The 14211-nt window shown below is 39.9% G+C and overlaps 1 protein-coding gene across 1 annotated transcript in view; it reads right to left on the reverse strand.

Annotated features, from left to right (window-relative positions):
- Window positions 1–12632, reverse strand: part of PIGG (phosphatidylinositol glycan anchor biosynthesis class G) — a 79285-nt gene extending 66653 nt beyond the window's left edge. Inside the window, exons 1-6 of the mRNA XM_059492042.1 lie at window positions 12420–12632; window positions 9021–9226; window positions 7831–8040; window positions 6142–6330; window positions 4458–4596; window positions 924–1136 (exon numbers count right to left, since the gene is read on the reverse strand). Coding sequence (XP_059348025.1) covers window positions 924–1136; window positions 4458–4596; window positions 6142–6330; window positions 7831–8040; window positions 9021–9226; window positions 12420–12579 — 1117 coding nt within the window. The 5' untranslated portion in view covers window positions 12580–12632. The remainder of the gene's footprint in view (window positions 1–923; window positions 1137–4457; window positions 4597–6141; window positions 6331–7830; window positions 8041–9020; window positions 9227–12419) is intronic.
- Between the last annotated feature and the right edge of the window lie 1579 nt (window positions 12633–14211).

Consider the following 14211-nt stretch of genomic DNA (forward strand, 5'->3'; position numbering starts at 1 on the left):
TGTTGAGATTCCTGGACAAGGTTTAATTATGATTTGAAGCTGTGATGTTGAAAGATAACTGATTATTGACCTAGAACAATCATTTTGCTAAAATCTACGTTGGTATCCACTTTAATTATTCCTAGCAATACAACAGCTCTGCATTCTCATCTAGTTATTTCAATAATTCAACAGATTACAAATCAACTGACAAGCTTCAGAATCACTTTAAGACAACTTCTTCTAATGTCAGTGGTAAAATATTCTCCTTCACCCTCTGACTCATTTTTTTAACAAAATTATCATATTAACTTCATTATTTATACTGCAGTTTGTATCATGCTTCCTAATGAAATAGAACATTTTGCTAGGTTTGGTTTATTTTTTCTACTTGTTTTTTATTCTTTCCTCCAAATAAACACACACACACACACACACACACACACACATATGCATTTTTAATAAGCAGTTCTCTAGGTTCTCATTTCAAGTAAATACATAAAAATGAAATAAAAAGATAACTTACCCTAAATTATTTCCCAGCTTTACGTGAAGCATCTTTTTATTTAAACTAGAAAATTCAGTCCATTGTGTTAATTCTCCAAATAGCTCAGAGTCAGTGCCCTATATAGAACACCTCACAAAGAGCAGTTATGAAACCACTGAGATTTAACTACACAGGCAGTTTTACTTTAATCTTACTCCATCTTTATTTTTGCTCTTTTGCCAACTAGGAATATTAGTAGTCATTAAAAAAATTGTATTCAGAAGCAGTATAAAGTAGGTTGCAGTAAAGATTGAATTCAGTACAACTGTTCTGAATCCTGCTCTCAAAAGAATAGCTAACTCGCAGTGCAATGCCATACTATTGAATTTAAAAGTCCAAACTGTTTTATAAACAATCTCCTTTTAGTATACCTGTAACATCTTTTTAGCTAATTTACCTTTTTCATATGCAGGCGTATTCTCTTGCAGCAATCTGCTAAGCTGGAACCCATTCAAGTGCACAAAACGTAGCTGTTCTCTCATTGTCTTGCCTCCAACAACTGGCAATATAAGGTTCCCAACACTGTTTCTTGAAATTGGTAGGCCAAGACCTATTGCCAGTGTGCTAGCTAAATCTGTTTGCTGCACATGCTCAGGCTGGGCTGGAGGAGCTAGAATGACCAAAAAAAAAAAGAGAAAGAAAAAGAGAGAGGAAAAGAAGTTTCAATAACAAGCCCATTCTATTTCTCCAGAGACAGCTGGCACCTTTTTAGATTCAAAATTGTTTCACCGGTGTTAGATCAGCTATTTTAAGTGGTCTACAGAGAGCTGACTGATCTTTCTCAGCTGCCATCCTCTGCTGCTGTAAATCCAATATTTATTAAATTCTTAGCCAGTGCCACTCTTTAATGCTAATAACTACTGTAAACATAAAATAAATGTTATACAAGTAGAAGTAAGAAAACAGATGGTCCAGGACGTCATCTTAATATCAAATTGCAGCCTACATCCTAAGAGGGTTTCATAAGTTTGACATTAGAAAGAATAGAAAACACTACAGTAGGTCAATTTAATATATGAACAAAGAATGAGAACCTAAAATAATGCTGACAGCATTCCAGAACCATCTTGATATAAGGACAACAGCTCAAGATTTAATTAATATCAGGTTGCTAGGAAAATAGTTAGACATCAGGTAAAGAATGTTGAGGCTCCAAATCCACGGCTCCCTGCAGGAAAACCTAGTGATTTTTTAAGGGTCCTGTGTAAGATTCCATTAACTTACTGCAGTTATCAGGATTAGCCTTCAGTCCCACAGAAATCTACAGACATGAATGATTTTATGAACATAATGAACCTTCTGTTTGTTTTGCCAGCTGTTTCTTTTCATGCTAAACTAGTTAGGTAACAGTGGTTTTCTATGTGCTTTTATTTCATCCTCTTTGTAACTTCAAGCATTAAGTGTTTTGACTTAAATGCAGTATAGAAAGAATTCTATATAGTCTTTATTCCTCTCAAGGCTGCTTTTAAGAGCATTAAAATTTGACTCATTTCTCATCGAGCTCTGATTAATCCCGTACTTGTACAGAATGCCATCTATAATCCGTAAAGCCTCTTTGCATGAATGCCTGTATGTCAGCAGTTTTCAGATTTTATCTTTAAAGGCAAGTTCTTAACTGGTAAAAAAAAAGCCAAACTACACAAACACATTTAGCCAATCATGGGTGACACATCTCTGTAGAAGGCTATACAAGTAATACTCTGACAGCATACTAAATGTAAAAAGCCCACAGGATTACTATTTTGAGGTCTACCAAATTAACCACAGTACATTTTGTTTACAGTAGGATCATAAGGAGCAGTCGCTAGAATCCTGATTACTGTACCAATGAAAAGTAAACTGCTGGATATTTACAAAGGCATTAGAAATCACAAATGCTATCCCAAAAGACAGGTAAATAGATACATTTCACTGAATTGTAAGAACTGCTCATTCAGGTTAAACCTCACAGAAACTAATTCCAATGAACAGGAGACTGCATTTACAGAAGCTATACTCTTGTGGCCCGGCTGTCAACACATGCTAGTGAAATTCATAAAATAAAAATTTAGCCAAGAGTTTTGATCCACTCTTGACTTTGTTTTGTTTACAGACCTGAGAAGACGTCAAGGACTCTTTAAGCAGTGCTTTCTACTGCAGCTGTATAGCAACTTTACAGGACAATCTACCTCCACCGTGCTGCAGGAACTTCCAGCAAGATAAATCAAGTTTCTGCACACAGGTTTTAGAAGAAAAGAAATCACATGGAAATGAACAAGTGGCAGAATGAAAGGCAGAAGGGAGTATTATTTTGAGGAAAATATTCACTCCTGGTATAACTGCATTCTACCTATCCACTCAGTCAAGAAGTTTGTTTAAGCACAACTGTACAAAGTAGACTAAAGATTCTCTACCACCCCATTTCTTTATTGCCTCTTGCCTTTAACTGTCTGGTTTTTGGTTTTTGTCATTACCTACAAGTAGAAAATCAGCTTTAGAACCATGTGAACTCACATCAGTTATATAAAATTAAGCAGCCTGTACAGTAAACAAACTCACAGTCCATATTCTATCCTTAAGACTTAGCAATCAATAGTTATGTTATCAGTGCCATCACCTCTCACCCTTTCAAAAGGGTCAGATCAATTTACTGTTAAAAAATAATCAAATAATCCTACTTCCAACAGTCTCTAGTATTCCAAGGGCTTTCTTTCTCCTTCTGGGGGACTCTGTGTGAGAAATTTTCATTCTTCTATCCTAGCTGCCTGAGAGAGAAGAATAGAGGCCAAGGAAATATTCTGGACATGAAAGACACAGCTTCAACCTACTTCAAATAGGATTTTGGATATACACCTATTTATTTACCATTAGCTCAATATTCTGACAACACATCTCATTAGCGCTCAACATTTGGATAGGACAGTGCTGTAAAAGATTATCATCTCAGAAATACACAATTCTCTCACTGGTTACAAAGCTTCATTCATGATTCACCGAGATCAAGAACTTTTCATGTCCTTGATCTGCCAGTGAGCAAGAGAAGCTGGGAGGGAACACAGTTAGAGCAGCTGACCTGAACTGCTTTAAGGAATAGTCCAAGCCATAGCACATCATAGCCAGTATACAAACTGGAGGGAGTTGACTGGGGGCTTTGGATTGTTGCTTGAAGGTGGGCTGGGCACCAATCAGCAGGTGGTGAGCAACTGCATTGTGCATCACATGTTTCTCTTGGGTTTTATTCCTCTTTCTCCCCTCTTTCCCTTACAGTAATAACTACTATAATCTACACATAATTATTATTGCTATTCTTGTTACAGCTATATACAGTAGTAGTGTTCCCACGCTATTAGAGTACACTATGCACTGGTATCTACTGGAGCCTTACACCAAGTATCTACTGGAGCCTTACACCAAGTACCATGCAGCCACTCACTCACACCCCACATCCTGGTGGGGAGGAGAAAGACAAGGTAAACCTCATGGGTCGAGACTAGAACAGTTTAATAATTGAAACAAAATTAAATATTATACCAATAATAGTAATGAAAAGAAGACGGGGGAAGAATAAAACCCAAGAGAAACAAGTGGTTCACAATAAAATTTGTCACCCCCTGCTGACCAATGTCCAGTCCATCCCCAAGCAGTGACTGGGAGCCCCAGTTTATATACTAGGAATGATGTTCCATGGCATGAAATATCCCTTTGGCCAGTTCAGGTCAGATGTCCTTGCTATGCTCCTTAATGGCTCCTCTTGCACCTGCTCAATGGCAGAGCATGGCAAAAGGGAAAGTCCTTGATTCAGAGTAAACACCAAAACACCAGTCTGTTATCAACATTATTCTCATACTGAATCCAGAAAACAGTCCTGTACAAGCCACTAAGTGGAAAATTAACTCTATTCCATCTGAAACTAAGACAGCTCTAAAAAACGTCATGCGTCTTTGATCCTTACCACTTCTCTTCCCAAAAGCAGAGCTGATAAACAGAAGGGGTGTGTGCACTTCTTCTTCTGAAGAACCACCATGACTGCCTGTTTCAGACATTCCATGATCCCCACAAACAACTAACAAATTGGGAAGAGAAGCTTCCTCCTGCAAATCACAGAAAAAAAATCTACGTTACCATACAAACACAATTCATTTATATTCATTTCACTATCTTCATCATTTTCAAACACGAATATGTCTCAAAATTAACTTCAGTTTTGAAACTTGCTCACCTTGGGACAGATAATAAGAGATCACTGCAATTAAGTGTAACTCAGTAATAGTAATTTTTAAAAGTTAAGGCATATTCATATCTAACCTGTTTGCCAGTATCTTAGCAAAAAAAAAAAAAAAAAGGAACAAAAAACCTTTTTTAAAAAACCTTGAATTTACAGAGTTACAAGAAACTCTATGGAAGATTAAATAAAGGCTATCACCATGAGAAGAAAATCAGGCATCCCAGAAGAGCATCATTAACACAGAAATAATCCCCCTCTTCATTCCCTCAGCTTCACCAAGTTTTAATATAAATGCCAAATTACTAATATTGTGAATACTAACATAATATTAATTCAATATTAAAAAATAATCCTGTTTCTAATGGTTGATAGTTTCCCAAGGGCTTTAGGGATGGAAATCTGACTGATTTGGGATTTAAATCTAACAGTCAATGAAGACTAATTGATAATGATTGTTGAAGAATTATGTTGAATGAGGTGTATGTTTCTGAATAAAGAGAAACAGAAACTTAAGTGAGGCCTGTCCAAGAATTTTGAGCTAACAAACCAAAGCGGCAGAAAATTAACAGTCATTCAACAACAAAGTACTTTTGTATCATCTCTAGTTATCACCAGTACACATGCTATCCAAAAAATAAAGTGCTTTTACTACGTCTGTATTCTAAAACAGAGATAAAGGCTTGAATATAAATGGCAAAAGCAAAGATACTAAAAAGCAGAAAACTGTAACATTCCTGGAACTTCCACACACAGGATTTAACCTTTTTTTCATGTTATAGTACCCACTTGACTAAAAATATTATTAAAATTTCATGATCAGCTATTCTGAATTGCAGTAGCCAAAAACAAACAATAAAAAGAGCTTCAGGCCACCTGGAACTAGGACTTCGTATTTCAGTATCCAGACTGCTTAGGTAAGTGACAACTAGTATTTACAAATCTAAAAACAGATTCAGATGTGCTACATTTACCATAAAAAATGCAGATTAAGACCACCACTTCCATTTGAATTTATCAGCTATCTAAGAATTACGTATGCCTTCCTAATTCTGGACATCAGAGCCATTAGCTACACATCCCCATTCCTCCTTCTGCAGAATTTCATTACTTGAAAGCACATCAACAACCATTTTAATTCACAAGTGATGAGAGAACTTTGGCAGGCATTCCTCTCCTCTTCCTGCACATCAAGGGGATGTTATTTCCCACAGCTGCCCAGAAGAGGCTGTTAGCAGATGTTACTAAGGTCAGCCACCAAATCCTTACAAATACTACACTGGGAAATAGCCCAGGAAAGCAAAGAACAGAATACACGCTTTAGTCTATGAATAAAGAAGCCAACAACAACAACCAGCAAGCATTTCAATGTCAGTCCACAACTAACAGACACTAACCCCAGAATCTGTATTACCTTTGAAATAAGGGAAATATGAATCTTCTTCAGTATGTTATCCATTTCACGAAGTTTTGGTCCCACTAATGGGCTGTTTGGCCCAGTCATATGACCAATATGGTCCAACCCCAGATAGTGCAGTATTAGGAGATCCCAGTCTTCTCTCTTTAGCACTCTATCCAAATGCCTGGTAACATTATCATCAACCTCAAAGAAAAGGAAAACAACTATAAGGTAAAAAAAAACTTCCCTCTTTTAAAAAGCACAAAAAAATTAACCATATACTACCCATGAAAATTCCATAGAAGTATAGAAGTTGATGAGCTTACATGGGCAATGTTAACAAGAAAAAAAATTGATTAGTTCAATGTCAGGCACTCAAATATATTTGTCTAACAAAATAGATTCTTCACCCCATTTAATCTTTTCTGGTAAGGACACACCAGGTTACATGCAGACAAGGCAATCTGATTGCAAAGCTTCCATAGAAACTTTTAAAAACTGTCCCAAGAACTTTTCAGTCACTTTCACCCTGCACATTCCAGATAATCACTTCACACGTGATACATCATATCACAAGTACAAAGAAAATCTCAGTTTAATGATGGGAAGCTTGGGGGTACAACAAACCCTAATTTCTCAGCTCCCTTTTTGTTAGTGTGCAAACACAAGAAGGTGGAACTTGCTATGAGTAAAATAACGGACAACATAGTGAGAAAGAAAAACTGAAAAGTACTATTCAAACTAAGTCAACTAACTTAACTTTTCCTGCTCTGATTGACAATACATTTTTAGTTGCATGTATTCTCTTCAGTTATTAAAAATCCCTACAATATTTCCCATGTGATACTACTTTGTTGAGTCTGTATAAAACTACCAAAAGAACTGTAAAAACCTGTGGTTAATAAACTACATTGACAGCTTAAGGACTGCATAAAGAGTTTGAGAGCCACATAACCACAGATCTAGTAGAACACTGGTACTTTTTACTCCAGGTAGAAGCTTTTGCAACTCTCAACAATATAAACAATTAAACATGTCTTCCAATTCACATTAGACCTTTTTAACTTTCTTAAATAATAAAATACTTCAGTCAGTAGCAGCAGGTCAATGACTTGAGGTTTTAAAAATTATAAAGGTTCAAAAATTAAGTAAATTTGTCAAAGCATTTACTCTCTAATGTGCTCGGAGTAAAAATTATCAGCATTTGTTTCACTTACTTTCTATGCTCCTTCTTTTACAACATAAAGAAACGCTGCTCCCATTGCAGTTACAAAAGTGATGCAATACTATAAAAGTACACCTTTAAGACACCAAGTTAATATACTAATGGACCTCTTAAAGATTGCACTAATTAAAAATATCTGATAGCAAAATGAAATGTGGTTAGCAGAATTTTTAAACAAAGCAACTAGTCTAACTTCCAATCAGAACAAGTTTTGTGAAAAAACGGCATGCTTAGTTAAATTATAGAGTGATAAATTGATGATTACTGTATCATTCCAACACTTTCTACAGCAGATGCATGAGGGATTCAAATGCTTAGCTTTACAGCACCCACACCAAAATGACATAGAAATTCAATTTCTATTTAATTGCCAGGTGAATATCTCAGAACAAGGGTAGCTTTATTCACTCATTCTCAAAAACTGACACTGTCTGTTTGTACTCACTTCATTTAACTTGAGATCATACAAAACCTCTCACCTCTGTGAAGTCTGACACAAAAAATGATGTTGTTCCATCATATTCCACAAAGTGCTTTGGGAACAATTTGACCCAAGTATCATCACCATAAAATATGATTCTTTTCCCAGCTGTTTTTGCCTGCCATATCAGGTTGTCATCCAAGAGAGCTGGAGAATTGAGGTTCACAACAACATCGATGAAACCAGGTATGCTACCTGTCATCAAAGCCTAATGAAAGAAGAAAAGAGACACACTAAACAGGAAACTTCCAGTGCTCAGAAGACAGTAGCTATGGGAGGAAGGAATAAGCCAGATGGTAGACAAATCATATTTTTGGGAAGGAAATATGACAAAGTAAAAGAACACAAGCTGTCTTGCCACATAACCTCATCTGCCACAACATAGTGCTAGTTTATGTATGTGATTACTGCTTTACAGAAAGTAAAAATATTACTGTCTCAATTAATGGACAGAAAAAAGACTTTCAGTTTTTTCATCAAACAAACAGTTGATGTTTGCTGGTCATTAAACCATCAAAAGACAATTTAGGTGTAAGTAAACTGACTCAACATTAACAACAACAGTACCTTCAAGACACTAAGTAAGAAACTTCTAGAAGAAGCACTGAAGTGCACCTATAAAGAGTTACCAGACTGTCTCTCCTTGACTGTCCTGCTAGTTAGCCTACCACTCATCACTGCCTTGGCCTTTTCAGTGCAGAGGTGCTACTCAGATCTACCACTGATAAGCCTGGAAGATATAGTATTTTGATGACACCAACACAATTCATCTTTTATTTATCTGGAACTTGGCAGAATTTCCTTTTTAATTTCTTCAGAAACATCCCTATGACAAAAAACATTTTACACTTAACTGGATTTTCTCTCGGAAGTTACAAGAACACAGAGAAATACAATAAAAATGTTTCTGGAAAACTGGACAACTAAGAGTCTACTGCCTTCCCATGATTACAAATAAAAAGGCTACATCGATCACTTAAGCCTGGACTAGGGCCTTACTTGTCCTTAACCTCTTGCCCATGGCAAATCAGGAGTCTATCACGTGCACTACTACAGCACAGAGACATTCAGCCATAGATAGCACTAACATCACACACATGTCCTTTATGCCAACTCCAAGCATATGAAACACCTCATACTTCAAAAGCTTCTCCAATGAAATGACAGATAAAAAATTACTACAGTTACCTTAATTCGAGGCATAGTCACAGTGGGTGGCTTGGCTTCAGCAATGAAACTGTAGGAAGTCCCTTTTTCAACAACTTGAGTAGTATACGGCATGAACTGTTTACCTTTGGGTCCAAACACAAAATCATCTCTCAAAGCATCTATCAGCACAATGACAACTTTTTTGAAAAGCGGTGGAGGAATCTTGGTCCAGTTAGAAACCATTCCTAAGCAACAAAAACAGGGCATATAAAAGTCACCAAAAAATTTCACCAAAGACGAGACAGAAGTTAAAGGACAACTTGGCCATATAAATGAGTGCTTTCAACTTCTTTATTAATTCTACACCCAGAAATAAGAAGCTGCACACAGCAAACCTGAGAAGTAATCTGAAGAAGAGTTTTCAAGCCATCCAGCACAGGAATAACACAACAACTCCAATATCACCTTTAGGAAGTAAAATACGATGTGAAAGGAATGTGTGACATGAAATTGAGAAAACTAAGGAAAAGCTTTGTAATGGAGAGCATTCAAAGTAACAGCTGCTACCTTCTCTCTTTTTACTTCAGTAAAGCTGAACTAATTGTATCTGACAGACAACTTCTGTTACAAAAAAAACATAGCATTCACCAGCGCTAATACCCAGTTTTTCACATCACAACATAAACAATGCCTCTGCATGAAATTTCACTGTAAGATAACAGGAAGATTACAAAGAAAGAGACAATTTCACTGAAACTTGAATCAAACAGATTTATGCACATTCACTCCCTTCAAGGTAGAAGACTGTATGACAGGCTACTTCAGTGATGGCAGCTGCAGGGCCAAAATCCAATTCCAGAATTCCCTGAACATACAGGTGGGTACAGAAAAATGCTGCTGTGCATCAAGCAGTAGGCAACGTCATGCCTTCAATGCCACCTCTTTCTCTTGCATGGATTTAATTCTGGCCACAGCAACTCTTCATCTGCATTGAACTTGGTCCACACGGTGACGTTCAGGTCTTACAGCAACATTTTTGCTCCAACCTCTACATATCTCATTTCTCTATCAGGAAAAAACACAGAAGGGCAAAAGGGAAGCAGAATGTATCCAACCCACAGGCCTCTACCCAGACACCATCATGATGAATTGACCACTCTGTAAATGTGTTATATAAAGTCAGGGGTTTTACAGTCCTTCAGAGTAAAGGTTTTTTCTGCAAAATGGCTGACAGTTTGGACAGGTTGCAGATAATGGTGTGTCTAACACAGCAACATCAAAAACAACCTCAGAAATTTTATTTTGGGGTTACACAGAGAAGCATCAACCAACTGACATTCGCAGACTAGTTACTGCTAGTGATTCTTCCAGATTAGGAAATAGAGGAGGAGGACACAGCAGGGAGAAGAAGGAAATCTCAACAACAACAAAATGCTGACTGCAAGCAATCCTAATTAAACTGATAATTTGGGTTTTTTTCAGGACATGAATTATCAACTTATCAGGCATGCTTTGGCTCTCTATGAAAAACAAGAAGGCATCACCAGATGTTCTGTTAGTTACATCTTTTCCCTATCCACTGCTTAGTGAAAGAAAGCTTGCTGGACACCAAAAATGTTCAGATCACAGACACATATGCCCTACTCCTCAATTCCTCCTGCAGTGTGATTTATCAGAAAGCCAAAGTGTTGAGAAGTTCAAATGAATTTGGAGTCATTTACAAGCCATATGAAAATACTGTAAGACAGCTAAAGCAACACATTGTCCAAGTCTTGCCATGCAGCATGCCTATTTATCTCTGCCAGGGTTACTTAAAAAACAGTTACTCTAAATGAACCTAAAGTCTGTGAAGAAAACCACAGGTTCTCTACCAAGAACTTATTACAATAATGTGCTGCAAGCATTCAGCATCAAGCCTTCTTACAGCTACGACAGGATGCACTCAACAGCAGTCAGGACTCACAAAGTGAAACATTCAGGAATTAAAGAAGCACTGGAGAAATATTGTTTTCTGAATAGGTCTAAAGTAGGTTGAAAGCCTTCTGCACAATGGTTTAGTAAGCAATACCCTGCCTTTAGACAATAGCATCCAGACATCACTCTGCAAGCATACTGTAACCAAGTACTACAGAAAGTAAGCATTTTTCTACTGTCACTCCATTTTTGCCTACTACACCTAGACTTGCTTGTGACATGCCTAAATTTAAACTGCTTGTAGAGCCCTGTGGCACACATTTCCACTCTTCAACACAAACCAGTCTTTCCAAAACCAAATTGTCTGACATCTCCTTCCCACCTGAACAGTCTCCTTCTACATTAAGTCTTCTGCTAATAATCACATGTGAATGCAATATTTCACTCACAGCAGCCTTTCAAATATCTGCGATAGTCTTGGTAAACTCCAGATAAAAATCAACCTGTCTTTCAGCAGAAACCACTCAGGCTGTTACCAGACTAGATTCTTTGTGTTCCTGCTTAACCAAAACCAGCACACCACACTCTAAACCACACAACCTTCTGTTCTCTCCACTGTGTCTTGCAGTTTAAGTAAGCCTGTCCCTACAGGCATAACGTCACACACTTCAGAAGAATTAACAGTAAATATCAAGCAGCTAAAGACCCAGTTTGGAAGTTACAGTCCTGCTCCAAAAAGTTAACCATAACCTGGTGTTCCAATCAAGAACTTTGTATAAGCAAAATACAACTCGATCTAGCTGCCAAGTGAAACTGAAGTTTCACCCCACAAGCTCCAAACTGGTGAAAAACAATCCCTCAAGTACACAGTCCTCTTAATACATTACTTTAATACAATTTGTGACTGAACATATGAGACAACTACTTTCTTAGCACATCCTCTATAGGCTCCTTAAAAAGATTTTTGAAAATTCTGCTTTCACAAATTCAGCTCTGGAACAGAGTACGACCTGTAAAGACAGCGATTTCATAGAAACAGTGATGGATGGCAACACTATACATATTGCAACCTGCATTACTACAGTTGCTCTGTCACTACTGAGGTGTTAAAAGTCTCACTGAGGTGGCTTTAAGACACTCACACACCACAGAAACATCAATGAACAATGACTCTCGGGCACAACACAGCCAGCGAATGATCACAGGAAAAGCGTGTGGCGTTTTAGCTGAGGCGGCATCATTAAATGCAAACAAGGAGCCATTGAACAGGCCCGGGTATCACGGCTCCATCAGAGTCAGGGAGAGGGAAACAAAACGACAGGAAAACACACCTTTCAAGAAAGTGACAGCTGACGCTTGAGGCTTTTCGACTGCGAGTAAGTACACCTGCCTGTGATCCATAACTACGTGAAAACCAGTTAAGTTCTAAACTATTCGGGAAATTGGTCTGGAAACACGAGGGCGCTACAGAGAGATGTTCCGCGACACCGTGCGACGGGCGCGCCCGGCAGCTGCTCTCGTTACCTGGGCCGGGCGGGGCCGGCTCGGCGGGAGGGGCCGCGCGGGCCTCTCTGCGGGGCACGGACCTGACGGGCACCGGGAAGAAGCCGCGGAGGAATAGCGCGACGCCCAAGGCCTGCACGAGGAGGCAGGAGGAGGCAAACACCCCGGAGCGCAGCCGCATCCTGGTTCGGCACCAGCTACAGCGGCACCGACCTGACCCGACCCAGCACGGCCGGCGCTACGCCGGCTCTCCGGGGCGGCACCTGCGGCGCGCCCGCCCCGCCCGCCTGGCCCCGCCTCCGGCCCGCCGCCGGCCAACCACCGACCAGCGCGCGCTTCCGCCAAGCCTCGCTATTGGCCAGCGGCCCGGCAGCCCCTCCGCGAGCGCGCAACAGCAACTCCGAACCGGAAGTACAGCCCCTCGTTCCGCCCCCACAGCCCGCCTCACGGGCCCGCTCCCGCCTCCGGACCCGCCTGCGGAGCCGCCTCCTGGATCCTCGTTACGCCTCTGCAATTCGCCTCCGGGGCTCGCGTCCCATTGCGCTTTCAGTCTCTGCGTTCCTGCCGCCGCTTGTCCCTCCCGCATCCCGGTCACGCGTCCCACACCTGCGACCCAACTCCACATCGTACCCCGCGTCCCGACCCCGCGTTCCCCGGCGGGAGCGGAAAGCAGGTTTGAGGAATTGCTGCAGCTAAGAGTGCTTGGCAGGGCAGGAAGGAGTCCTGGACTGTGGCTGCTGCGGGTGTTTGGCAAGCAGAATCTTTCGCCGCGCAAACACATACCTCTTGATAAAACTGGATAGTGGTATCTCTCAATCTTTCCGTTGGAATGGAAATGGACCATGGTAGGCAGATCATATCAGAAGATGAGGGGAAGTAAGTTTTAAACTTACATTTTCTGAAAAAGGAAACCAAATCTCCGCAAAGTGAAGCAGAGTGTATACTGGTCTTGCTATGTATACTGAAATAGGAAGATAGCCTCAAAATTTCATTCTCCCAAAGGAAACTGCTCCTCATTCCTACACAGGAAGGTTTTGTATGGCTGTGCTTGAAAGATGTGGCTCATGTTTCTGCAGTGTGCACAAGTCCTTGGCTTTACCTGTGAGTGGCACGTTTTCCCTGATCTAACAAGCACAGCACCCTGCCAGCTGCATTTCCACTTACACCTGGACGTGTCTCCTTGTGGTCACTCGGCACAAAGCTGTCCTGCCACAGTCTGCTGCTGGCGTGGCACCTGTTTGCAGCCACCACCCACAGCTGTGTGCCTGTGCTCCCGTGCGACCCTGCAAGAACCATGAGAGCAGACACCAGGGTGGTTTTACCACTGGGTCTTTTCCCTCAGCACAACGCATGATCTGTTTTGTGTAAACATAGGCCAAATGCGTTGTACTGTGCTTTGAGAAATGTTTCCCTGCTGCAGTTGGTGAGTTTGTGGTTTTACTGCCAGTTACACTGGCCAGCTGTTAATTCTGGGCTTTGCAATACCTGCCACAAGGCAAAGTTGCTGTGATGTAAGAAGTATGTGTGAGTGGGTTGAGGATAAAAGCTTTGAGTTTGGCCTTTCATAGGGTCTCCAAATACAAAGAAAAAAAATCAAGGAGCCTGGGTCCTATGTTTTCATGCTCTTTACGTATGAGCATCCCTGAGCACTATGCTACCTTTAGGCTACCTTTTACCACTACATGATTCTACCTTGAATACTGATAGCGTTTCCACTTCTTGAGCTGATCCAAACCCATTATTTTTAAAAGAAATTTGCAGCTGATTATGAGCTGTGCAATCAAATTCAGAATAAAAACCATGCAAGGAATGT

The sequence above is a fragment of the Ammospiza nelsoni genome, chromosome Z (assembly GCF_027579445.1).
Source record: "Ammospiza nelsoni isolate bAmmNel1 chromosome Z, bAmmNel1.pri, whole genome shotgun sequence".
In the NCBI taxonomy this organism is placed as follows: domain Eukaryota; kingdom Metazoa; phylum Chordata; class Aves; order Passeriformes; family Passerellidae; genus Ammospiza; species Ammospiza nelsoni.